This window comes from Lissotriton vulgaris, chromosome 5, assembly GCF_964263255.1.
Source record: "Lissotriton vulgaris chromosome 5, aLisVul1.2, whole genome shotgun sequence".
NCBI classification, from domain to species: Eukaryota; Metazoa; Chordata; class Amphibia; order Caudata; family Salamandridae; genus Lissotriton; species Lissotriton vulgaris.
In genome coordinates, this window is record NC_141693.1 from 2,010,919,574 (window position 1) to 2,010,945,903 (window position 26,330).

Below are 26,330 nucleotides of genomic sequence, written 5' to 3' on the forward strand. Positions count from 1 at the left end.
TCTGGCATGTGATGTTTACAGCTCTAGTCTCAGACTCTGCCACTACAACACGCATACTTTGAAGGAGACTCACCGGGGAGCAACTGGGTGTTCCTTGAGGGCTGGAAGGGAACCCCATCTTTGAGCCATGTGACAGTGGGGACAGGGAACCCCAGGGCCTCGCAGATCAGCAGGATCGGGTTATTGACAATCACGATGACATCTTCAGTGGCACCGTCATCAGCACCTCCAGGAATAAGGGGACTCACTGCAGGAAGAGACAGAACATCAGGACCAGAAGATGGTTAGGAGAGTGCATGGATGCAGACAGTTCCCTGAGCATTGCACCAAGCAACCTTCTAATCCTTAGTGGTTGAACACAAGGAAAGAGGGCTATGAGCAGTGGTTCTATATGCGCAGCATCTATCGTGAGCCTCTGGCCTTGTACCTCCTGCTTTGTAGCTGTCCAACCATTGCCTAGTCCTCCCAAACTTCAAGGCTGGGTGAGAAATCCTGCAAAAAGAACAATTGATGGACAGAATGCAGAACAATGTCTAAAATTCACCCCAGTAGAGAAAATCTGACACAGGCAGGACTGTAGTTAAATCATTAGACCTCCCTAATCCGCTGGGAGATCGGGGTGTTGCAACAGAGCCGGTCACATATCAGACTGTCTGAACCGTGTTTGACTCAGCCAGGCCCTACTGAGCCGCCAGCCTGTTAGGAATTCTCCAAGTTGTGGTGATTTAAGGTAGTCATATGGACATAATCCATTTATTGAGATATATATATATATATATATATATATATATACCTACTGTGTCCTAGACCTTTGCATGTAAATTATATCCTAACATATTGATTGAAACTGCTGAAATTTACAATTCCTTGCCTCGAACACTCTTGCTGAACCTGTTCTATTGGAAGTAATTATAACCCCTCTCTCTCTCCAATCCATATTACATTTGTAGTGCAAAAGCCATTTAACTGGGTCCTGCCTTAAATTATGCTGGCCGGGCCACCGATGCAGCTTTGGGTCAACATACAATTCTGCGGGGTAAAAAGGCTGTACAAATGTGGAAGGCTCAGATGAAACTGTGGTGATGGGCTCAATGCACCTATGTCACACCACAGTGGGTCGCACTTGTGATCTGATTCAACTAGTAACTCACTCACAGCCTGCAAAGAGGGTCCCTTTACAGACAAAGACGGGTCCAAGACAGATGCAAGCTCGACAGCGCCTGCTGGCACCAAATGTGGAAAGGCAACCATGTATATAGGCCCTGGCTTGCACTTACTCAGACATGACTTTTAAGTTCCATCTTCTGTGAGTTTGGACAAGTCCAACACAGCCCTGCAAGGCGTTCAAAAACAGAGCCAGAGGGGTGTGCATTCCACCGAAAGATCACTACTCTGGCTTCATTGTGACAAAAGCACACATGTGCAGCACTGAGCTGCAGCTGCTGCAATAAGTCTGAAGCACTGTCAAAACTTCACTCACAACACCAACACGTCCTGCATGGACGATACTAGGACCATGCATTCTGCCAATGTGGCATACAGGCTCCAGCTTCCACCAAACTAGACAAGGAAAAGGTGCATGAAAGCATTAACATGGACCAAACTGGACAAGGAAACTGTGCATGAAAGCTCTGGCAGGGACCAATCCGGACAAAGAAAGTGTGTGAAAGCTCTGACGTGGACCAAACGGGACAAGTAATGTGTGAGTGAAAGCTCTGGCGTGGACCAAACTGGACAAGGAAACTATGCATGAAAGCACTGGGGTTGACCAAACTGGACAAGAAAACTGTGCGTGAAAGCTCTGGCGTGGACCAAACTGGACAAGGAAACTATGCATGAAAGCTCTGGCGTGGACCAAACTGGACAAGAAAACTGTGCAAGAAAGCACTGGGGTTGACCAAACTGGACAAGAAAACTGTGCAAGAAAGCTCTGGCGTGGACCAAACTGGACAAGGAAACTGTGCAAGAAAGCACTGGGGTTGACCAAACTGGACAAGGAATGTGTGAGTGAAAGCTCTGGCATGGACCAAACTGGACAAGGAAACTGTGCAAGAAAGCACTGGGGTTGACCAAACTGGACAAGGAATGTGTGAGTGAAAGCTCTGGCGTGGACCAAACTGGACAAGGAATGTGTGAGTAAAAGCTCTGGCGTGGACCAAACTGGACAAGGAAACTATGCATGAAAGCTCTGGCGTGGACCAAACTGGACAAGAAAACTGTGCATGAAAGCTCTGGCGTGGATCAAACTGGACAAGGAAACTGTGCAAGAAAGCACTGGGGTTGACCAAACTGGACAAGAAAACTGTGCAAGAAAGCACTGGGGTTGACCAAACTGGACAAGAAAACTGTGCAAGAAAGCTCTGGCGTGGACCAAACTGGACAAGGAAACTGTGCAAGAAAGCACTGGGGTTGACCAAACTGGACAAGAAAACTGTGCGTGAAAGCTCTGGCGTGGACCAAACTGGACAAGGAATGTGTGAGTGAAAGCTCTGGCGTGGACCAAACTGGACAAGGAAACTGTGCAAGAAAGCACTGGGGTTGACCAAACTGGACAAGAAAACTGTGCGTGAAAGCTCTGGCGTGGACCAAACTGGACAAGGAATGTGTGAGTGAAAGCTCTGGCGTGGACCAAACTGGACAAGGAAACTGTGCTTGAAAGCTGTTGTGCACCAAACTGGACAAGAAAACTGTGCATGAAAGCTCTGGCGTGGACCAAACTGGACAAGGAAACTATGCATAAAGCTCTGGTGTGGACCAAACTGGACAAGAAAACTGCATGAAAGCTCTGGCGTGGACCAAACTGGACACGGAAACTGTGCTTGAAAGCTGTTGTGCACCAAACTGGACAAGGAATGTGTGAGTGAAAGCTTGAGGCAGACAAAACTGGACAAGGAAACTGAGTGTGAAAGCTCTGGTGTGGACCAAACGATTAGTTTCTCACCTGTCGGTGTTGTTTTGCAGCTTAAAGATCTTTCTGGATTCACTATGCTGTGCATTATTCCGTGGTCTAGTGGTTGGGTCCGGAATCGTAGCATTTTTTTTTTTTGTAGCCCAGGTGGGCGTCGACGTCCCACCATTTGGTGTCCTTCCTGTGACGTCGGCACGCTTTGGGCGCCATCTTCTGATTCTTTTTTTCTTGTTTTTGTGTCATGTTTGTTCATCCGTTTCCAATCTTTTCAAGTTCTTTCTTAATTTAAAGGAACTCCAGATTTGTCTCTTTAAAGAGTCTGAATGTATATTGTCTTTGTATTCTCTCCTCCTCCTGCCTGATCTTTCTGGCGGAGGTGGGTGGGTTCGTTAGTGAATCCAGAAAGATCTTCAAGCTGCAAAACAACACCGACAGGTAAGAAACTATTCGTTTTGCAGCGTGAATCTTTCTGGATTCACTATGCTGTGCATAGACGTTGTAGTGGTTTGTTATGTTTGTGGCGGCTGGGTGGAAGATGAGCGTTGATTGTTGAATATATGTTGAAGCACTCTGTCCTACTTGTGCTTCCTTGTTCATTTGAACATCCACGCAGTAGTGCTTAGTGAACGCGTGCACTGAAGCCCATGTTGCTGCCAGGCATAAGTCTTGAATGGGTGTGTTAACCAGGAAGGCTATTGTTACTCCCTTCTTCCTTGTAGAGTGGGCTTGTGCCCCCTCTGTTAGTTCTTGACCTGCCTGTTTGTGGCAAAATTGTATAGTTTGTGCGATCCATCCTGCAATGGTGCCCTTTTGTTACTGGTCTTCCCAGGAAACTGCTTGCGAAGGACATAAAGAACTGCTTTGTTTTCCTGTGTTCCTTAGTTCTTTCTATGTAATGCATTACTGCCCTTCTAGCGTCTAGAGTGTGCAGTGCCCGCTCTGCACTTGTGGATGGTTTCTGAAAGAAGCTTGGTATCTGTATTGTTTGGTTCATGTGAAACCTTGAGACCACCTTTGGCAAAAAGTGTGGGTCCGTTCTCATTACCACCCTGTCGTTGTGTATTTGAATGTAGAGTTCCTGTAGCGTCAGTGCTTGCAGCTCGCTTACCCTGCGTAGCGAGGTGATTGTTACAAGAAAGGCTGTCTTCATTGTGAGCATTTGTAGTGAGGCTTTATGGATAGGTTCAATAGGCGCCTTAATAAGCTCTGTTAGGAGTAAATTAAGGTTCCATGCCGGTGGCGGCATCCTCTTAGGTGGTGCGATCCTTTTAGCCCCTTCCAGGAATCTCTTTACTACTTGGAATGTAAAGAATCTCTTTCCTGTCTCTCCTCTTGTGTAGGATACTATCGCTGCTAGGTGCACTCTCAGCAAGGTAGAGCTTAGGTTTGTTTTTAGCAGGTGTGTTAAATATTTTAGCACCGTTGATTCCTTCATCATCTTCTTGTGTAGTTTTTCCTGATGCACCATTGTGTGAATCTTTTCCATTTTGCCACATAGCACCTCCGTGTGGTCGGCCTCCTTGCCTCTCGTAGCACCGGCAGTGTGCTCTCTGGGAGTTTCAGGTGTGCACACTCTACGTCTTCAGGAGCCATGCAGCTAGCCTGAGGTTCTCTGGCTCTGGGTGAAGTACCTCTCCGTTTTGCATGGAGAGCAAGTCTTTTCAAACTTGTGAAGTGATCCCTGCGCCATATCCACTATTTGTGAGAACCATGACTGCCTGGCCCACTGTGGCGCCACCAGAATCAGCGTCATGTTGCTGGTTCTGCATTTGCTGAGTACCCTGTGTATCAGTGGTATCGGGGGGAAGAGCGCAGGAAAATGTTTTCGACCAGCTTATCCATAGGGCATTCCCTTGGGATTGTTTCCCTGGTTGCCTGGATGCGAAGTATTGGCATTTTGCATTCTGGTGTGTTGCAAATAGGTCTATTGTCGGAGTCCCCCACTTCTTGAATAACTTTTGTGTTTCCTGTGCATTGAGTTCCCACTCATGGGATGCTGATGTCTGTCTGCTGAGCCTCTCTGCCTCCACGGTTTCCTTTCCTGGTAGGTGTATTGCCAGGAGGTCTATTTCTAGTGGGACGGCCCATCACCATTTCTCCTGCGCTAGGTTGGATAGTTCAACTGATTGTGTTCCTCCCTGTTTGTTGATGTAGAACATCATTGTTGTGTTGTCGGTTTGTATCAACACTCTCTGGTTGTACAGTTGTTTCTGGAAGGCTTTTAGGGCAAGGAATACGGTCTTTAGTTCCAGGTAGTTGATGTGCCTGATCGCATCTGCTGGAGTCCACAGACCCCTCACCTTGAGCTGGTTCATGTGTGCTCCCCATCCCTTCTGGGATGCATCTGTGTTGATGGTCACAGTTGGGTTTGGTGGTGTTAAAGGCTTTCCCCTTGTTATGTTCTCCTTGTTCCACCACACTATCTCCTCTTGCACTGAGTGCGTTACAACCACTAGTACTCCCCAACTTCGTGTAACTTGTTACCATTGTTGTTGTAGCCATTCCTGGAATGGTCTCAGGTGGTGCCGTATATTGGGGACCAGGTGTATGCAGGACGCCATCATCCCCATGATCTTGCTCGCTGTCCTCACTGTCAGAGCTCGTCCCTTCTGGTATTGACGTGTCTCCTGCAGTAGTGCAAGTGTTCCCTTGTCGCTGGGGAACACCTTGCTCTGTATGGTGTCGATCTGTGCGCCTAGGAAGATCTTCCCCTGTTCTGGTTCCATTGAGGGTTTCCCCCAGTGTATTGAGAATCCCAGTTCTGTCAGCGTCTGTGTGACCTGCTGTGCATGTAGTTGGCATTGTTTGAAGGAGCTTGCCTTTATTAGCCTTTCGTCGAGGTAGGGGTATACATGAATCCCTTCCTTCCGTAGGTGCACTGCTACCGCTGCAAGGCATTTGGTGAATGCCCTTGGTGTTAGTCCGAAGGCCAGGGCTGTGGACTGGTAGTGCGCTTTGTCAATGGCAAATCTCAGTAGATGTTTGTGTTGACTGTTCATGGGGATGTGTAGGTCGGCATCTTTGAGGTCTATGGTGGGCATAAAGTCTCCGTCCCTTATCTGAGGAATAACCTCTTGTAGGGATGTCATCTTGAACTTTTGAGTCTTTATGTATTTGTTAACACCATCAATGCTGATGGTATTCCCCTCCGGTGCTGGCTTTGATTTATTCCCATTGTTCATGACGAGCTCAGCTCGTCATGAGTGTATGGAGGTGTACATCATGACGAGCTGAGCTCGTCATGAGCGTCCAAGGAGTTAAGGAACCGTAGATCCAGGATGGGTCTTAACGTTTCGTCCACCTTTGGTACGAGGAATTAGTTTGAGTACACACCCTTGTTTCTTTCTTTGAACGGTACTGTTTCCATCGCCTCCTTGTGAAGGAGTTCTTGTGCTTCCTGTTGGAGTTGCGCAAGTTCTTTTGCTGAGCGCGCCTTTCATTTTGGATTCCTGTTTGGAGGCTTCTTTGCCAGTTCTATACAGTATCTGAACTGTATGAAGTTCAGTATCCATTTGTCTGTTATGTTCTTCCACTCCTGGAAGAAGTGTTTAAGTCTGCCTCCTACTGGTCTTACATGTTCGTTAATCCCTGATTTGAGTGCGTGTAAAACTTTTTTGCTTATTTTGTTGTGCCCCTCCCCTACAGGTGTTGTGTGGGTGGGTACGTTTGGTGGAATGGAGTCACTTCTTGTTTGTCCTCGAACATTCGCCCTCCCGCGAAAGGACTGGCCCCTGGGCTGGTATTGCCAGGTTTTCTGCTGCTGACCCTGCTGCGCTTGGTTGTTGCCCTGATAGTTCTGCTGGAATGTCTGATGTGACGGTTCCTGACGGTTTTCGCCCCTTCTTTTTAATCTCTTTGTCGGGGTACCCCTTTTCATTCCTCTGAACTGCAACGCCCCCATGGACCTTGCAGTTTCATTTTCCTTCTTGAGCTGCGTCAGTTTCTCATCTACTGGTGCTCCGTACAGTGTTTCTCCATTGAAGGGTGTTTTCAGAATATTATTCTGGGCTTCCGGCTTGAAACCTGAGATTCTCAGCCAGGCATGCCGTCTTTCTGTTACCCCAATCATCATGAGCCTGCTGGATGTGTCTGCCGCATCCAGGGATGATTTGAGGCATGAGTTCACCATGTTCTTGCCTTTTTCCACCATGTGTGTTGCTCTCTGTAGGTATTGCTCAGGGAGGTGTTTGAGCAGCTGCCCGTCCTCCTCCCAATGCTGGTATGTATGCCTGTTGAGTAGGGCATTAGAGTTGGCAATGCGCCAGTGGATTTCTGCATTCCTCTCTATCTTCCTTCCAGTGAGGTCTATCCTCTTATTTTCCTTGTCTGGAGGTGGGCCTGAGTTTCTTGGAATGTTGGCCCTCTTTCTGGCTGTTGCTGCAATGATGGAGTCAGCCGTGACGGATCCATGGATGTATGGTGGGTCTTTAGTGGAATGTTTATACTTCTTCTCTGTCCTAGGTGTGGAAGACCTGTAGCTTGATGGTTTCTTGAAATTTTCCCTACCCTGGTCCAGGACACTTGGAAGCATAGGGAAGAATTGACTCCTAGTTTGAGTAGGGAGCAGGGTCTCTAAGAGGAAGCAGGCTTTTGGTTTCTCTTCCTCCAGTGTCACCCCATATGCTGCTGTCGCATTTCTGATGACCATTTTGTAGATACCAATGTCATCTGGTGGCAAAGGCCTCGAAGAATAGGTTTCTACGGGCTCTTCCGGGCTTTCGGCGTCGAGGTCCTGCCAACCCAGGTCCTGCGCCACCGAGGATGCCGACCCCAAACTTGTTTGCTGGTCTTCCTCGCCTTCTCCCTCATAATAGTATAGGCCCTCTTCCTCTTGGTGTTCCTGGGGCTCTGGAGTTTTCAGCGGCTCTTCGGCATCTAACTCCTCTTCGTCCTCGACCTCGATGATCGTCGTCGGCTTCGACGGGATAGTGAACCTTTTCATCTGTTGTCTAATTCCTTTATCCTTTGCAGGATACTGTCCATTTCGGCCTCGAGCCTTCCTTTTTTCTCTCCATCTCGGCGGCCTTTTCGCAGTCGAGGGTTTTGGTCGATCTTCTATGTCGACGTCGAAGTTGCCTTCAGGTTCTTTTCCTTCGGCGTGGAGGGCGCCTTTTCGGGGACGTGCTTCGACGAGCTAGGCTTGTCTTGGGTTTTCGCCGACTGAGAATCCTTTTCGAAGGATCTGCTGGGCTGTTTGTCCGTGGATGCAGCTGTGTCCGTCGAAGTTTTCAGCGCCAGTGCTCCTTTCGAGGACTTTGACTCTGTTTTTCGAGAGTCTGACTCTGATTTTCTAGAGTCTGTCAGGGTCTTAGTGGTTGACGTCTCTCTTACTACCTTTGTGGTTTTCATATCGGTCTCTACGACTTTGTAGTCATCTGGTCCCTCGGCGATGTTGTCCTCTTCCCCACAGGAGAGGCCCAAGTCCCGGAACGACGGAGGTTGACCTTGGCCTTGCATGTTGTAGTTGGCTCGCCTCTGTCTTTCTTTTATCCTGAGTGTCTTCTGGGTAAAAGCCGAGCAGGCATTTCAATCCTTGCTCTCGTGGTCGACCGGCAGACAGAGGTTGCAAACCGGATGCTGGTCCTTCTGTGCGTATTTGTGCTGGCAATTACGGAAGAATTTAAAGGGTGTTTTGTCCATTACTGCGCTCAGGGGGTCCCGCGTAAGCGCATTCTCCGTTGGACGTCAACGTTTTTGATATTCTCCTCCTTCTTCGTCATCCCGGTTCAGTGGTATTGATTGGGAGATGTATTCTCCAATTCTTTGGGTGGTTTTCTGTCTTTTTCTTCTCCTTTTCTCCAAAAACTCTGGAACCTCTCGGTGACGATCCAGACCCAACGGCGGAAAAAAGAATCTGAAGATGGCACCCAAAGGTGGGAGCTTCTGCAGGAAGCGTGTCGACGTCACAGGAAGGATACCAAATGGTGGGACGTCGACACCCACCTCGGCTACAAAAACAAACAAAAAAAACAGAAAAAATACTACAATTTCGGACCCAACCACTAGATCGCGGAATAATGCACAGCGTAATGAATCCAGAAAGATTCACGCTGCAAAACTGGGCAAGGTAAGCATTGACTTCACCTCCACCTTACATCTTGTTTGGAAAAGGCCTGTAGAGACTGAAGACTAATGGACCCCACTTACCGGCTGCATTCACTCACCTCTTCATCTTCCACGCCCTAATTTACCCCATGATTCCTGTCCACCGTGCAGCCTCTTCATACCTCATCGCTCTCATGTACCTCACTGACCTCCTGTACCTCATACCTCTCATCGCCCTCATTATCCTCTCCAGTCCTACCCACTTTAATGCCTTTCTGTACCTTATTGATGTCACATACCTCAATGCACTCTTCCCCCTCATGCCTCAGCTCTCCAGTGGCCAAATTCCATCAGCCTCATTTACCTCTTAGCCCACCCACTTTAAAAGTGTTACGTCCCTCCTCCCTCGAACATACCTCACTCTCTCACCTTCCACCTCTCCTTTATCTACGTCACCCTACATCACCCATGGACCTCCCCTCACTCACCACATTCCTAACTCCTCGCGGCCCTCACAACCCTCAGACTCATCGAGCCTCCCCGTCACCTTCACTCACCAAGCACTGTCAGCAGGAAATGCCTGGCTTTCTCCGCCAGGGAGTTGGAGACCACGCATGAGTAGTGGCCGGAGTTGGACGCGGTGACCTTTTCAATCTGCAAGGTTGACCCATCAGCGGACAATTGGAAGCCATCTCCACGCGACAGGGGCTGGCCGTCCCTCAGCCAGGTGACCTTCGGCCTTGGGTTACCTGTTCAAAACAGAGGAGAGCTTGTGATTGGCTGGCGCTTTCCTGGCTGTGATTCGGCAGCTTCAAGGTGGTGAAGAAGCGGTCCAGGGCCCGACCTGGGCCTGAAGAACTTTGGGAAAGGGATGGACACATTTGCAGAGAGGAAAAGGGGCTTAATAGGAAGTCACTGTGAGGGAGGATAAGGGAGGGGAGGCGAGCCAGTGGGGACTGGCAATGGATCCAATCAGATTCAGCCGCCTGTGAGGATTGATGAAGGAGCCAAAAGATACCAGTCATGATTGGTCGTTTGTAGGACAGCCACTCAGAAGCACACTACAGTCTTAGAACAGCCACTCCCTGGCACACTACAGTCTTAAAATGGCCACTCACCAGCACACTACAGTAGTAGAACAGCCACTCCATGGCACACTACAGTCTTAGAACAGCCACTAAATGGCGCACTACAGTCTTAGAACAGCCACTACCCGGCACACTACAGTCTTAGAACAGCCATTTCCTGGCACACTACAGTAGTGGAACAGCCACTCCTCGGCACACTACAGTCTTACAACAGCCACTCCGCGGCACACTACAGTCTAAGAATAGCCACTCCTCAACACACTACAGTCTTACAACAGCCACTCCCCGGCACACTAGAGTCTTAGAACAGCCACTCCACAGCACACTACAGTCTTAGAACAGCCACTCCCCAGCACACTACGGTCTTAGAAAAGCCACTCCCCAGCACACTACAGCCTTCGAAAAGCCACTCCCAGGCATACTACAGTCTTCGAAAAGCCACTCCCAGGCACACTACAGTCTTAGAAGAGCCACTCCCTGGCAAACTACAGTCTTACAACAGCCACTCCCCGGCACACTACAGTCTTGGAACAGCCAGTCCCCGGCACACTACAGTCTTGGAACAGCCACTACCTGGCAAACTACAGTCTTAGAACAGCCACTTCCCAGCACACTACAGTCTTAGAACAGCCACTCCCCGGCACACTACAGTCTTACAACAGCCACTCAGAAGCACACTACAGTCTTACAACAGCCACTCAGAAGCACACTACAGTCTTAGAACAGCCACTCCCCAGCACACTACAGTCTTAGAACAGCCACTCCCAAGCACACTGCAGTCTTAGAACAGCCACTCCCAGCACACTACAGTCTTAGAACAGCCACTCCCAGGCACACTACAGTCTTTGAACAGCGAGTCCCCGGCACACTACAGTCTTAGAACAGCCACTCCCATGCACACTGCAATCTAGGAACAGCCCCTCTCTGCCACACTACAGTCTTACAACAACCACTCTCCGGCACAATACAGTCTTACAACAGCCACTCCCCAGCACACTACAGTCTTCGAAAAGCCACTCCCAGGCACACTACAGTCTTAGAACAGCCACTCCCCGGCAAACTACAGTCTTAGAACAGCCACTCCCTGGCACACTACAGTCTTTGAAAAGCCACTCCACAGCACACTACAGTCTAAGATAAGCCACTCCCCAGCACACAGCAGTCTTGGAACAGCCACGCTCTCCAGCACACTACAGTCATAAAACAGCCACTCCCCGGCACACTACAGTCTTAGAACAGCCACTCCCCAACACACTACAGTCTAAGATAAGCCACTCCCCAGCACATTACAGTCTTAGAACAGCCACTCCCTGGCAAACTACAGTCTTCGAAAAGCCACTCCCCGGCAAACTACAGTCTTAGAACAGCCACTCCCCGGCACACTACAGTCTTGGAACAGCCACTCCTCGGCACACTACAGTCTTTGAAAAACCACTCCCAGGCACACTACAGTCTTAGAACAGCCACTCCCCGGCACACTACAGTCTTTGAAAAGCCACTCCCCGGCAAACTACAGTCTTCGAAAAGCCACTCCCGGCAAACTACAGTCTTAGAACAGCCACTCCCCGGCACACTACAGTCTTTGAAAAACCACTCCCAGGCACACTACAGTCTTAGAACAGCCACTCCCAGCACACTACAGTCTTGGAACAGCCACTCTCTCCGGCACACTGCAATCTAGGAACAGCCCCTCTCTGCCACACTACAGTCTTACAACAGCCACTCTCCGGCACAATACAGTCTTACAACAGCCACTCCCCGGCACATTGCAGTCTTAGAATGGCCACTCCCCGGTACACTACAGTTGTTACTACAGTCATGGTTGCAGCTCACCTGTGGCTGCACATGTCCAGCGCACAGTCTGACCCTCGGGCACTCTCTGGACTTCTTCCTCGTTTTCCTTCTCAATTTCGGGAGGGACTAAAAGTGAAATAAAGAGCATGAGATACAGACACTCACTCAAGCAGGTAAAACACCAAATGAAGTCAAAGCACCGAAGGTCCGCCTGCAGGAAGAGCCGCCCCTCCACCGCCTGCAGGAAGAGCCGCCCCTGCACTGCCTGCAGGAAGAGCCGCCCCTCCACCGCCTGCAGGAAGAGCCGCCCCTCCACCACCTGCAGGAAGAGCCGTCCCTCCACCGCCTGCAGGAAGAGCCGCCCCTCCACTGCCTGCAGGAAGAGCCGCCCCTCCACCGCCTGCAGGAAGAGCCGCCCCTCCACCGCCTGCAGGAAGAGCCACCCCTCCACCGCCTGCAGGAAGAGACGCCCCTCCACCGCCTGCAGGAAGAGCTGCCCCTCCACCACCTGCAGGAAGAGCCGTCCCTCCACCGCCTGCAGGAAGAGCCGCCCCTCCACCGCCTGCAGGAACAGTCACCCCTCCACAGCCTGCAGGAAGAGCCGTCCCTCCACCGCCTGCAGGAACAGCCACCCCTCCACCGCCTGCAGGAACAGCCACCCCTCCACCGCCTGCAGGAAGAGCCATCCCTCCACCACCTGCAGGAAGAGCCATCCCTCCACCGCCTGCAGGAACAGACACCCCTCCGCCGCCTGCAGGAACAGCCGCCCCTCCACCGCCTGCAGGAACAGCCACCCCTCCACCGCCTGCAGGAAGAGCCGGCTCTCCACCGCCTGCAGGAACAGACACCCCTCCACTACCTGCAGGAATAGCCGCCTCTCCACCACCTGCAGGAAGAGCCATCCCTCCACCACCTGCAGGAAGAGCCATCCCTCCACCGCCTGCAGGAACAGACACCCCTCCGCCGCCTGCAGGAACAGCCGCCCCTCCACCGCCTGCAGGAACAGCCACCCCTCCACCGCCTGCAGGAAGAGCCGGCTCTCCACCGCCTGCAGGAACAGACACCCCTCCACTACCTGCAGGAATAGCCGCCTCTCCACCGCCTGCAGGAACAGCCGTCCCTCCACCGCCTGCAGGAACAGACACCCCTCCACCGCCTGCAGGAAGAGCCGCCCCTCCACCGCCTGCAGGAACAGCCACCCCTCCTCCGCCTGCAGGAAGAGCCATCTCTCCACCGCCTGCAGGAACAGACACCCCTCCACTGCCTGCAGGAATAGCCGCCTCTCCACCGCCTGCAGGAACAGCCGTCCCTCCACCGCCTGCAGGAACAGACACCCCTCCACCGCCTGCAGGAACAGCCGCCCCTCCACCGCCTGCAGGAACAGCCACCCCTCCACCGCCTGCAGGAAGAGCCGTCTCTCCACCGCCTGCAGGAACAGACACCCCTCCACTGCCTGCAGGAATAGCCGCCCCTCCACCGCCTGCAGGAAGAGCCGTCCCTCCAGAAGTGCAAGAAAGGGAAGTGGGCACAGCCAATGTTTATCTGGGGTCACTGTCTGTACAGAAGGGACCTCTTCTGTCCCCGCAGCCACAAGGCCTGAGCAGGGTTTTCTAAACCAGGTCACAGTTTACCATCCGGTGCCCACAGATCACTTGTGTGATCCTTACCTGCCCCATGAACCTGCCCCTCTGTAGGGCAACTGTACTGTAGGGCAAGCCTTAGCCACGACTCTGAAACCAGCGGTGGGGCGATGACGTCACGGACGAGAGCAGGATACTGGTACCTAAGCAGCCTTCTGAAGCAGCATCTCTGATCATAGCATCTCTCTTTAAACACTGGCCTGGGAACGGCAACCTTCAGGCAGAAATCACTCCTATCCGTAGAACAACTCGGTGCAAAGAGCCTGTCAAACGCAACACACTTTTGGGTGTGGCACAGTATAAAAATAGAATTGCCTACGATCTAACATTTAATTATGGAAAATTCTGAAAGGTATTTTTAAAATCGCACTCGAGCAGTAAGGTTCGTCACACGACTGTTAGGTGACTTCAAGTTCCTAATTCTATTACAAGTTAATAGTTGATAGAGAGTTGCCGTACAGTTATTGCATTTAGATGGTAGTACATCTCAGCAAGTTAACCAATCGTCAATGACGTCTGTGTGATCTGCAGTACACAACTTTATATATGGCAGGGCCACCTCAGTCTTTCATCTTTCTGAAGTCAATACATTGAGTATGTTCACATTACCTATTTCGTAATAGTAGCAGATATTATATAATGTGCTTAGAGCTGGTAAAATCGAAGTATTAGGAGAGAAATAAAAACAAGTTATTCCTCAGGGTTACAATTGTAATCTATACTACTATTATAAAGAGAGAACTTGCACCCTTTGGCAAGGTAATCTCGGAAACCACAGCGCCAATCTACACACCCGATACATCTTTGAAAATGTCAGGGTGTGTAGATGGACATAGGCTATATAAATTTTTTAAAAAAGCAAAATAAAAAAATTAATCTACAAAACAAATTAGTCCCCTGAAAGTAGCGCCGGCCGGGACCTAGCGCTGGGCCCAACGCGACGTGCGTGATGACGACAAGGAGGAGGGCGGTGCAGTGACGAGCGCGGCTGTGCAGTGAGGAGGCGGCACAGGTAAGGAGGCAGCAGTAAATGAAAATGTTGGGGCGGGAGGGGGGCGCGAGTGAGTCTGGGCGGGAGGGATTGTGCAGTGTATCTTGCCATGTGGTGGAGCATTCTCTTGGCAGGTTCGATAAAGCAGCCGTATACCAGGGGGGCGCGAGTGAGTCTGGGCGGGAGGGTGGCGCAATTGTGTCTGGGCAGGAGGGGGGCGCGAGTGAGTCTGGGCGGGAGGGGGGGCGCGAGTGAGTCTGGGCGGGAGGGGGCGGGAGGGAGTCGGTGCGGGATGGGGTCGGGGCGGGAGCGGGTGTACTGCTCCCAGCCCCTTTCTGCCCCAGGCAGGCGGGCTGCTATTTGTATTTATATAGTGCTTACTATCCCTGACGGAAAAAAAAACGATGGATTTTGGCCCAGATCTTTGGACTGGGGTGAATGTGTGACATTGATCCACATCCGGTCCATCACCTGTTTTGTTTGCATACTATCCCTGACGAGGCATAAAAGCGATTTTCGGGCGATTAGCATGCTACTCCAGAACCCAAACGGATTAGCTTTGGATTAGTATAGGGTAATATGAGTTAATGTGACCGGTCTGTCAGTTGGATTGAATAGGATAAAAGAGGGATAGAGAGGGAAGTGTCGAGAAAATGTTATTTGGGAGGTCATAGTAGTAAGATGAGGTTTGGAATGAGCAAAAGGGGAGATGGAGGAGGGGAGAGTCTAGAAAGAGATTAGGGAGATCGTAGTAGTAAAATGAGGCTTGGGTGAGTCAAAGAAGGGACCCTTGAAGGAAGAATTTAGCAAGGTTGTTTGGGAGATTAGGTTTGGGGTAAGTCAAAGAGAGATGGAGGACGGAAGTGTCCAGAAAGGGGTTGGGGAGGTCATAGTGGTAACATTTGGTTTGGGGCAAGTCAAGGGCGGGATCCATGAATGAAGAATGTAGAAAGGGTTGCTGGGAGATCGTAGTAGTAAAATTAGGTTTGGGAAGGGTCAAAGGAAGGATACATGAGGGAAGAATTTAGGAAGGGTTGTTTGAGAAGGGAGAGCCAAGGCGGGAAGGAAGAGGAAGAGAATAGAAAGGGTTATTTTGGAGATCATAGTAGTGGTGAATGAGAGAATGGAGGTAGAGGATATATTGAGAGAGGTATAGGTTGAGACAGAGAAGGGTATTGGAGATATCCAAAGTTTTTTCTTCTACTTTGAAGCTCGCCTTTTGGGCTAACACCAGTGTGGCTTTCTGCAGGATGGAGGTAACACTTCTCCCCCATGCAGGTCCCTGTTGTGTTCTTTTCTGGGAGTCGTTAGCATGCCTCCGCAGGACGGCGGAAGGCGGTCTGCCAGACAAGCCCCGTGTACACCAGTAAATGGGCACTAGGAACCTCTACCACTATCAAGACTCCTGCTCAGCTTGATCTGAAGCCAAATATTATCCCTCCATGTCATAGTTTTCCATTTGTTTATTTAATAATAGGGGTTTGAACTAGACCCAGTCAGACGAAAAAACAACTGAGTGATGTGAGCATAAGAATAAAAATAGACCCCAAATCCCCAATCCCTAATCAGAAATACCAGGGGTTGTGCTAATGTATTAAAGAAATCAGGCAAAAGAACTGAGCTTTTTGCAATGCCGGTAGACACAGAGAGCTGGGGATACACGTCTAGTGGGGCTTCAATTCTACATGGGTCTGACCCCCCCTCTTTTCCATCATCCCAGTAATTTACAGCTCAGGCTGTTGTCCCTCAAACATGTCTGTCCAGTTGCTAAAACTATTCATCCATTTGCTGGCATTTCTTGCATGACTCTCGCCTATCACAGATTCACAATCAGCCTTCTCAGGCTGAGCCTGTCCCTTGGAGGTGTCAGAAGAGCATCAGCCTTGACCGCAGAGGTCTCACTCACTGTTCTATGTATGTCTGTGAAGTCACTCTACATGGGTGACAGTTACACTTTGGAGGTGGGGGTTGGCATCTGGTGGCAGCCATTGCTTGCAGTCGCCATTTAATTTACCCAATGGAACCTGTTTTGTGTCTCTGCTGCTTGACACACTCACTCGAATGTACAGAAACTCAAATGCATAAAAAGGGTCAGACAGAAACTGTTTGTAACTAGGCAACTGGAACTGGCACAGTGACTGCTCTTACCCAGGATGTCCACCGTGAAGTTCCTCCCCGCCTCACCCGCAGAGTTGGTGGCCACGCAAGAGTAAGTACCACCGTCCTGGTCCTGTAGGTGCGTCAGCTTCAGGACGTGGCCTCCTGGGGGTGGGAGAAACAGTGCAGAAGAGGCGTCAGGGCGCTTCAGTCATTCGCAGGCACCACCAGTAGCAACAGACAATCTTTGATTCTCCACCAAATTCATCGGTTTTCTTACAGGCCAGTGCAGGTTTCTGCACCAGCCTTCTACAGGCCATGCACAAATGTCCCAATGTTTCTATAGGCCATCCCCAGACCTTTAATCAAGCCGCCACCGTACAGCTGAGTAGGACAGCTCCTGATGATGAAGCTTGCCACCTTGCTTGGTGGGTGAGGGCTCTTGCTCCAAAATATAAATATTTCCACGACCTTCACTTCGCCTGGGTACACTGGTGGTGCGGCGTGTAACAAGAACAGCATCTTCTGTATCTTTTGATAGTACTAGGGCGCACGTAGGCTGCACCTCGATTACTCCCTGCCCCTCTATGTGTTGATAAGTCATGCATATCATGTCATTCCTTCATTCCCTCCTGCCCAAGTTCCCTCTCACCCTCCTTTACTGCTCTTCATCTGGGAGTGGCCATTTTTTGCTGTACTTTACTAAACATTGTCTTGTGTTTCACTGGTTTCTAGTAGTGACAGACACCTCAAGCTGACATAGCAAAGTCTAGCGCTGCCTGCTCTGTGATACAAAAGACTTTCCGCCTCAAATCCAGTGTACGGCCACCCTCAACCAAATGTTGTGCCCTGCACTAGTCTCTTTAGTTTCATATCTACTGTCAGGTGACAAATGTTCATACTAGTTTGCCTTCTGGTACTTGTAATCATAGATGGATGAATGGATGGGTGGAAGCAGTAAAAAAGAGTTTGGCCCAACTTCTCACACTTGACATCAGACAACAGCTCTTGCTTTGTGAGAAGAAGTGCCCACTCACCTGAGAGGAGGCGAACACGATCTCCGGAGACAAGAGGGACCCCTCTGTGGAACCAGCTGACGATTGGGGGTGGACTCCCTGAAGCTTCACAAGTGAAGGTCAGGGCACCATGAAGAGGCGCAGAGACATTCACCGCTGGCCCCACGGTCCTAGAGAGCTCAGGTGGAACTATGAGAAAAGGGAGATGGTTCAAGTTACACCTGAGATCTGAGGTTTCCTCTGTGACGGAGACAGACCAAAAGAGGGCCCAATTCACAAAGGTAAACCTAGACGTCTAACTGTATGACTTTTGGTATTCACAAAGGTAAGTGATGAGCAGTATCTTTATATCCGCACTCGGGCGGAGGTCCCACACTTGGGGTGGAATATCCACACTCAAGGCAGAGTCTCCGCCCGAGTGCAAAGATTCCACTCCGCACCTGGGACATAACCTTCACACTCAGGGCGGCATCTGTACAGGAGAAAAATACGTGTCAGCCTCTTCTATTTTGGAGGGATCTCACTCACGCTCATCTCACTGTCACTCATTTTCTGTCATTGACCTCATACATTTTCATGGGGCCTCACTCAATTCTGGTCTCAACCACCACACTGGAAGCTCCTTTACCACACCCCATGCCCCTGCTCCCCACTGTCACCCTCTCTGCTGACATTGGCCAACTCCTCACCCTGTACGATGACCTCAAACTTCCGTTCCGCCTGTCCCATAGCGTTCACAGCGAGGCAGGTGTAGCGCCCACCATGTGAGGGCTGAACCCTATGGATACGCAGCTGTTGTCCTTGGTTGTCCACGGTGATCGCCTGTGCACTGCCCACGGAGTGACCATCTTTGAGCCACGTCACCAGGGGTGGTGGCCGCCCTATGGCCATGCACTCCATGGTGACCAGGTCACCTCTCCGCACTGAAGTCCTGGTGATGGCCTCAGAACTGCCTAGTATTTTTGGCACCGCTGCAGGTCCCAAAAGGAGAAAATAAGACATGGTGTGACTACTGTGGTAATAGACAGAGGCTGAGCTTGGGTTTCTCAAATCAGATCTGAGACGCAGCACGGTTGCCATGGGTCGCTTCGACCCACAGAACCATGCAAACTCTGTCACACATTAGTGCAAACTCAGGAATTCAATGCAAATATACAGCTATGTGTTCATTCATTGCTACAAACAGCCTTAGTGCAACATGTGAGACTCACATGTTCATTATTCAACAACAAAGGTTTCAATAGCGGTTCATGTTGGGTGCACAATTTATTTGCAGCTAACTCTGGGTAAATCTTATTCTCATTGGCCGACTGTTCATCTAGCGCAGAGAAGTGGGAGGCTACCTGAGGAATGTCTTCACATTTACATAAATCAGGAGAAAGGGTCATGCACTAAGAGAAGCAATGAGGGAGCAGAGATTATTGGCAGCTTTAGGGCTATCTGAGACACAGGACAGGAACTTGACAGGAGAAGTTAAACAGACTGGAGACCCTAACCACTTGCCCTGCACCACACATTAGATCCATCGGGTGCGCGAGCGCCAGGACTCACCGAGCACCTCCAAGCGCTGCTCCTTTATGCTGCTGCCCACAGTGTTGGCACACTCGCAGGCGTAGGACCCCTCGTCAGACGCCAGAGCGCCTTGAAGCTGAAGCACTCGACCTCCTGCGGCTGAAAAGCTGTGCCTCCCAGTGCCTTGAAGACGCACACCTGCCGAGGTGGAGAAGTGAAGAACTCAGTCCACAACCACATATGCGACCAACAACCCACACTGAAGTGCAGTGACATCGACACAAGGCCTTGCAAACCAGGCACAGGTGTAAAGACAAGCTTTAAAGGGCTGTGCCCAGCAGTGCCCGGCACTGCCCGGTGCTTCCCACAACCAAGTGATGAATCGCACTGCAGGAGGCAGAGCCACTGCCCTACTCTGGGGTGCACGGGTCACACCTAAAAACAGGAAGCATATCTGCAAGCTCAGTCCAATCATATAAAACCCCTAAAGAGACCCCGCAGGCTGCGGGACCCTCAGGTCAGGTCACCATGGGCAACGTTAACGCAGCGCGGGACACACTGGACATAGTGTCACCATTGCGCTTTATAAATGTGACTATTATTATTATTATTATAGAGCTCCGCATGGGCCAGATTCCTGCACTGCCTTCAGCAGGATGAGCACACAACATGATCACAATGAGCAAAGGAAGGCTGGCCCAATGGGACCACCCAAACTTGGAACAGCAGCTCAGCCCAAGGCCAATCAGAGCCCAGATTCCCGTCTGACGGACAGGCACAGGACGGGTTGGGCCCAAAGTGGGGGGCGGGCTATCTGAGGGAGCGGGAGCTAGGGGAGACGGGGATGGGTAAAGCATCTGTGTACCTGGAAAGGTTAGCAACAGAGTGTGTCTACACCTTCTGATTTCAGTGTGGACTGTGTCAAGGCTAAAGGCTCTGCTGCTGGCCCCTCCCCTCACCCCCCTTCCAATCCCCAACACTAAACATAAAGGTGCAGTTACCATCCTTGCTCCACGTCAGGGTGGGGGCAGGAAGCCCGCTGCAGTCACACGTCAGGCTGACCGAATGCCCCTCCAGTATGGAGACGGTGATGGGGGCCACTCCTGACGAAGCGGAAAATGAGGGGTGCACTAGAAGACAAACAAAGAGCACAGTAAGATGGACGCTCTAATTCAGACCTTAACACTCGGGCAATTAACCCCTGAAGGATGTAAAATGGACTTAGAGAAACTTGTGAGGACCAATGAGAAAGCCCAGATGGGGTTTAAGTACCAGGGGCACCAGAGCCATGCCTCAAAAGAGGATATCGCAGAGGAGGGTGTAAAAGGAGGAAGCAGTTGAGTGTTTAGTGAGGGAAAAGGTTTAGAAAAATGTTTAATAAGAAGGGAAATCAAACCAATGTATAATCGAAAGAGAATTTATGCATAGCGGACAAGCTGAGCAAAATAAAGTGGGACAGCAGGAAGATAATGCTGAAGGTGGAAAATATGAAAATGGATGTAATGTGAAAAAGTGAAGATTAGAGAATCATTAAAATAAATCCGAGATGTACTGAGCTCCACTGGTAGGGGGTGCAGGCTTCATATCAGCACAGGGAAAGGCATCAGATGACATCACCAAAGCCATATAGCGCCCACCCCGGCTCAGAAATGTCAGTTACACCCACGTTTTCCCAGCCTTCGAGGAAAGCAGACAGACTGACATTGATCGAGTGCAGTACCAAAACTGAACCAGTATGGCATTAACTTAACCTATCAAACGTCCATGTAAATGTAAATGTAAATGTATTGGCATTTATATAGCGCACTACTTACCCGTAGGGTCCCAAGGCGCTTCGACCGCTGCGAAACCCTTCCTGGCTTCCCTGAGAGATGGTCCCTTAATGGGTATCTCCAGGGTGAGACCAGGCATCCCCGGCGGTCTGGTGGGGCCGTTAGTGAAGATGAGGCAAGCTAATGCCCAGAGTTGCCGAGTGTGATCGCTGATCAGAGTGGGCACCGAGGCGAGAGAATTATCGAGTCCGCTGACCCTGGTCCAGAAACCTGCCGTGCCGGGAATCGAACCCTGGTCCCGGGCCGTCCTCTGCTCTCGGGTCTGCCGCCTCTAACCAGTGAGCCACACTACATCACACAGGAAGGTGGATGGGTTGATAAGGAATCTGTAGGTAGATACAGGATCCATCTAAAAGGACTTTACCACAGTTAAGTAACTTTTTCTTTTGATGGATACTTTTACCTGCAGATTCCTCAACTGTAGAATAGATGCCAAAGCAATACACTGCCCAAGAGGTGATGAATGGTTAGATGAGGAAGTCCTGCAGAACAGACCTGGCATAGTGCCCATCCCTACACATTTCAGAATCCATGCATTAATGCTTAGCAAAGGTGTGTAGGGGTGCCCACATTGCTTTGTTGAAAATCTCTGCTATTGGGACTTCTCTGGCAAGAACGGAAGTGGTCAATCTAGCACTGGTGAAAAGAGCCCTTATCCTTTCCAGAAGTTCCTTTTTGGTCAAGGCATAGTGGGGCAGATTTACAAGCTCCTTGTGGCTCTTAAGTCGATGTGCAAAAGATGCACCATGCTGCGGAGTATTTACAACATGACGCATCTGGGAGATGTGTCATGTTGTAAAGCCCTGCGCCAGAAGGAGGTGTTCCTGCGCAGGGTGGGGGGGCGCAGGAACGACTCCTAAAAGTGGCTGAGTGAAATGTACAAGATTTCACTCAGTCACTTTTGAGCCCATGCTGCGTCAAAACCCTGCGCCTGCTTGAAGCTGGCATAAGGATGGACGCAGCATTGTAAGAGTAGGGCCCCCCAGAGTATTGCTGGAGCTGCATCGCGCTTGTTACGCAACTCCAACAATGTGCCGCCTTTATGTAATAGATGCGTCATGCATCTGTACCGTTTTTGCGCCATGGTGCGCCGCATTGTAAATGTGGCGCATCCATGGTGGCGGAGGCATGGTGCACAATAACTGGCCCATCCCTGCTGATATGCAGGGATGCGCCACTTATTGAAAATCTGCCCCAAGGGGTCTTAATGCAGAGTATGATCCCTCTGGATACGGTCCTTTTCTGAACTGCTTTGCCTTTTTGAGCACCATAGTAACCCAAGACGATCCAAGTAGTAGCTGACCGCCCACCTAGGATCCACCCTATGGAACTGCTCCTCCTTCTTCATGGGACAGGGCGAGGCATAATGGACATACGGATGATGGACTGAATGAGGTGAAAGGGAGTCACCATGTTTACAAGGAAGGTAGCCTTTGGTTCACTACTCTAACCTGTCAGGATTAAAGGAGGTGAAAGTTTGGTGAGAACTGAGAGGTTGAAACTCACTTACTTGTCATTCTGATGTGCTTGCCACTAATAACACTGTCTTTAAAGCCAACATTCTTAAAGGACAACTATGCAGGGCCTTAAACGGAGTCCATATTAGAAAAGTTAATACTAGGTTAAGGTCGCACTGGGGCACATCGAAGGGAGTTGGAGGATACAGATTTGTCCACCCCTTCTGAAACACATCATAATGTTGGACTTGAACAACGAAAGCTGGTCTTGAAGATAGAGGAATGCTGACAATGCAGCCAAATGCTCCTTGGCAGTGGCTACTGCATAAACCCGCTGGGCAAGGGAAATTGTGAACTGCAAGACCTAGGACAACTATACCTGTAAGGGGTCCACATTGTTGTCCGTGCACTAGCAATGAAGTTAATGCATCTTCCAGAGTAAGCAGACTTGGTCGAGGGGCAACATGCTAACAATATGATGTCCACCACCTACGGTGGCAGCTGAAAGGAGTTCAGATAACCCCGCTTAATCTCCAGGCATGAAGGTGGCGGCCTTGGAGATTGGGACACAGAACTATTCCCACCGAATCTGAGAGAAGATTCCAGTCTGAATGGCAGCTTGAGCAGGGGACATATGGAGAAGCGCTGAAGGTCCACATACCACACCCTTCTAGGTCAATCCAGGGCAATGAGAATGACTTGGGCCCAAACTTGGGGTATCTTTCTCAGAACCTGAGGAGCCAAGGGTATGGGTGGAAACGTGTAGAACAGCTGAAAGTTACACTTCAACTGAAACAAGTCCCCCAAGACTCCCATCAACGAACACTGGAGCGCACAGAACTGTTGGTATTGAGCACTGTTCAATGAGATGAACAAGGCCCCAGCAGGAGTGCCCCACTGGGCGACGATGTCCTGGACTTCCTCCGGTAGGAGATGCCATTTGTGTTGTGGTCTGCAAATAACTCCCCCTTAAACTGTAGGCTCCAATATTCAGAGACCCCGCAAAGTGCCTGGCGGTGATCCAGATCCCCTTGGCAGTGTGTCCCAGACCACTGACTCAACGCTTGCAAACAAAGAAGTGACACCCTACTCCCCCTTGCTTATTGATGTAACACATCACTGGTGTGTTGTCCGTCAAGATCTGGACAGACTGACCTTGGATGGAGGGAAATAAGGCTTTGACTGCCTGCAGAATAGCCCTCAGTTCTAACAGGTTGATATGAAGAACCTGATCTTCCAGAGATCAGAGGCCCCCGATCTCCGGATGAACACTCCACCCCACGAGGGAGGCATACATCACTACCACAGCCACAGTTGGTGGGGAAATGAAGCAATTAAGCAAAAGGGGGTGGTGATGGACAGAGTTTCTGAATTAAGCAGAATACTGCTTAATTCAGAAACTCTGTCCATCACCACCCCCTTTTGCTTAATTGTTTTGTCCACCATAAGCGTGGAAGGGTATACTCAGACGTGAGTCCCTTGCTCATTGCACCATCAGGATTCAAACAAGCCGGGCCGAAGACGGCTGTAATGCCAGAAACCGGTCCCCGGAAGCTTGTTTCCGTCCAGTGAAAGAATTGGCTTGGTAGTTTGGTTTGCCCTGTTCCCATGATGCACTGGGCCAGGGACAGACTAATTTGCATATAGCCAGGTTCTGAGCTGGGATGGTGCAGTGAGCTAAAAAACGGTGTTGGATCAAGCCCTGATCTCTTGACTGGGTGAGAGTATTCTGCATCATTCAGAAACTCTGTCCATCACCACCCCCTTTTGCTTAATGGTGGGGAACGGAAGGTAACACAAAAAAGTCAGGTTTGAATCTTTCCCCACCAAACCACTTCTGACGCAATACTGGGAGAGATTGTGATGAGTCTGACAGGTCTCCCCCATACAGTAGCCACTGCTTGCAGTAGCACCACTGTAGGGCCCTCGTGCGCCAACATGTAGCATTGACCGGAAACCAGGAACCTCAGGGCTCCTTGTTAGAAGAACAGTAATAGTCTCTAGCTTCAATGTCAATAACACTTTAGCGAGAGTCCGCATCTCGAACTTTTCCTAGTTCAGGTAGGAGTTCTATTCTCTGAGGTCCAGGATCGGATGTAGGCCACCGTCCTTCTTGGGTAGAAGGAAGTAATGGGAGTAGCAGCCATGGCCTCTTTCCTGCTCCGGCACTAACTCCACAGATTCCTTGAAGAGGAGTGATGTCCCTTCCCCTTGCAAGATGGTGAGGTGATCTGGAAAAAGATGGTAGAACTGGGGGGGGGTGAATGATGGGTGGGAGGAGCCTGAAGGAAGGGAATGATGTATCCTCTTTGTATGATTTGTAAGACCCACTGGTCCAAAATAATGGCCTCCCTGGCCAGAAGGAAGGACGACAGCTGCCCTCCCACAGATTCTGAGTGAACGTGTGGAAACATACAAAGGGCCTGATTTATATCTCGGCGGACGGGTTACTCCATCACAGCGATGACAGATATACCGGCAGCTGAAATATAAACCCCATAGGACATAATGGGATTTATATTTCGGTGGTTGGCCCAAAGGTCCTCTCTGTATGTATATATGAGTGTAGGCGTAATGATTGCTTTTATTAAATGAGTCTAGTGAGATGGTTAAAGATGCCACTCCGTTAAACGCTAAAAGAGACGCCTGCACACTGAGTTTGGGGGTGGAGTCTGCAGGGACGCGCTGTCCAGAGATGAGGACCCCTCAAGCTACCTTGCCCCCATTTGCTCCTATCTGGCCTCTAAGAGGTGTGCTCGGGTCTCACCCCATACTTCCAGGCGGTAGTGCTTCTCCGATCGCCCGGCGTTGTTGGAAGCCTCACAGGTGTACAGTCCTGCGTCCCGTACCTGGACCTGCTCAATCTGTGTGATGCAAAGTAACAGTTAAAACTTTTCTCTGCTTTTTCATTTTTTTACACAGCTGTCTTTTCCTCTTTCCATTTATACTGTCACTTTCAAATTCTCTTATCCTCTGTAGATGTGTTCTCTTTCCTGTTTCTCCATTTCTTTCTTTGTCTTCTTCATATTCTCACATACCGTTTGCTCTTGTTCAGCATGCTGTTCACTTTATTTCTTACTTTCTCCTTCTTCCTTTTTTCTTTCTGTCTCTCCCTATCTGCTGTCATTCACTCTTTCCTGCCTCATCATATCTCTTGTGTCCCTCTATTTTTCATTCCTGCATTTTCTTTAGTCTCTCCTCTGTTTCTTCACTCTCTCATTTTATTTTTTCTCCCTCCCTCTATTTTTCTTCTGCATTGCCTCACTATTCCTCCACCTTGTTCTCTCCACGCTCTTACCTGTAGATAGCTGCCATCTTCAGAGATGTGTGTGCCCGCCCTTTGCAGGAGGGGACGTCTGTCCTTCAGCCAGTTCAGGGTGGGGGGTGGGATGGCATGGCTCTGACATTCTAGGGTCACAGACTGGTTTACGACGACAGAGGTGTTCAGCTCCTCGCCAAGGATACTGGGGGGCACTGGAAGAGAAAAGCACATAAAGTGGTACAGAGGGAGTTAGCTACTTGAGAAAGATCAATCGGGATTTATAAAGCGCTGCAAATCACACCTGAGGGTCTCAAGGCAGTGGAGATGCTAACTACTTCGTGGTGATCTGTTCATTCAGTCGCAATGAGGGCAAACAAGGAAAAAGAAGTGTAAACGAGGGAAAAGCAAGGAGAATGCATTATAAAAAAAGAGGAAAAAACAAGGAGAAAGCTGTGAAACATGAGGGAAAAACAAAGCGAAGGCACACAAAAATGGGGTAAAAAATAAGGGCAAAGTAAGGAGAAGGCTCCCAAAAAACATAGGGAAATGCAGGAGAAAGCAGTGAAAACAAGGGAAAAGCAATGAGAAGACACTCAAAAATGGGCTAAAACCCCAGGAGAAATAAGTAAAAAACAGGGAAAAGTAAAGAGAAAGCAGTGAAACCGATGAGCAAGGAGAAGGTATTCAA

The 26,330-nt window shown here is 50.0% G+C and overlaps 1 protein-coding gene across 1 annotated transcript in view; it reads right to left on the reverse strand.

Moving 5' to 3' along the window:
* Positions 1-26,330, reverse strand: part of HMCN2 (hemicentin 2) — a 563,480-nt gene that overhangs the window by 156,659 nt on the left and 380,491 nt on the right. Inside the window, exons 41-50 of the mRNA XM_086924818.1 lie at positions 25,679-25,854; positions 25,148-25,244; positions 20,093-20,221; positions 19,131-19,289; positions 18,269-18,550; positions 17,601-17,768; positions 16,615-16,728; positions 11,875-11,961; positions 9,511-9,702; positions 74-247 (exon numbers count right to left, since the gene is read on the reverse strand). Coding sequence (XP_086780944.1) covers positions 74-247; positions 9,511-9,702; positions 11,875-11,961; positions 16,615-16,728; positions 17,601-17,768; positions 18,269-18,550; positions 19,131-19,289; positions 20,093-20,221; positions 25,148-25,244; positions 25,679-25,854 — 1,578 coding nt within the window. The remainder of the gene's footprint in view (positions 1-73; positions 248-9,510; positions 9,703-11,874; positions 11,962-16,614; positions 16,729-17,600; positions 17,769-18,268; positions 18,551-19,130; positions 19,290-20,092; positions 20,222-25,147; positions 25,245-25,678; positions 25,855-26,330) is intronic.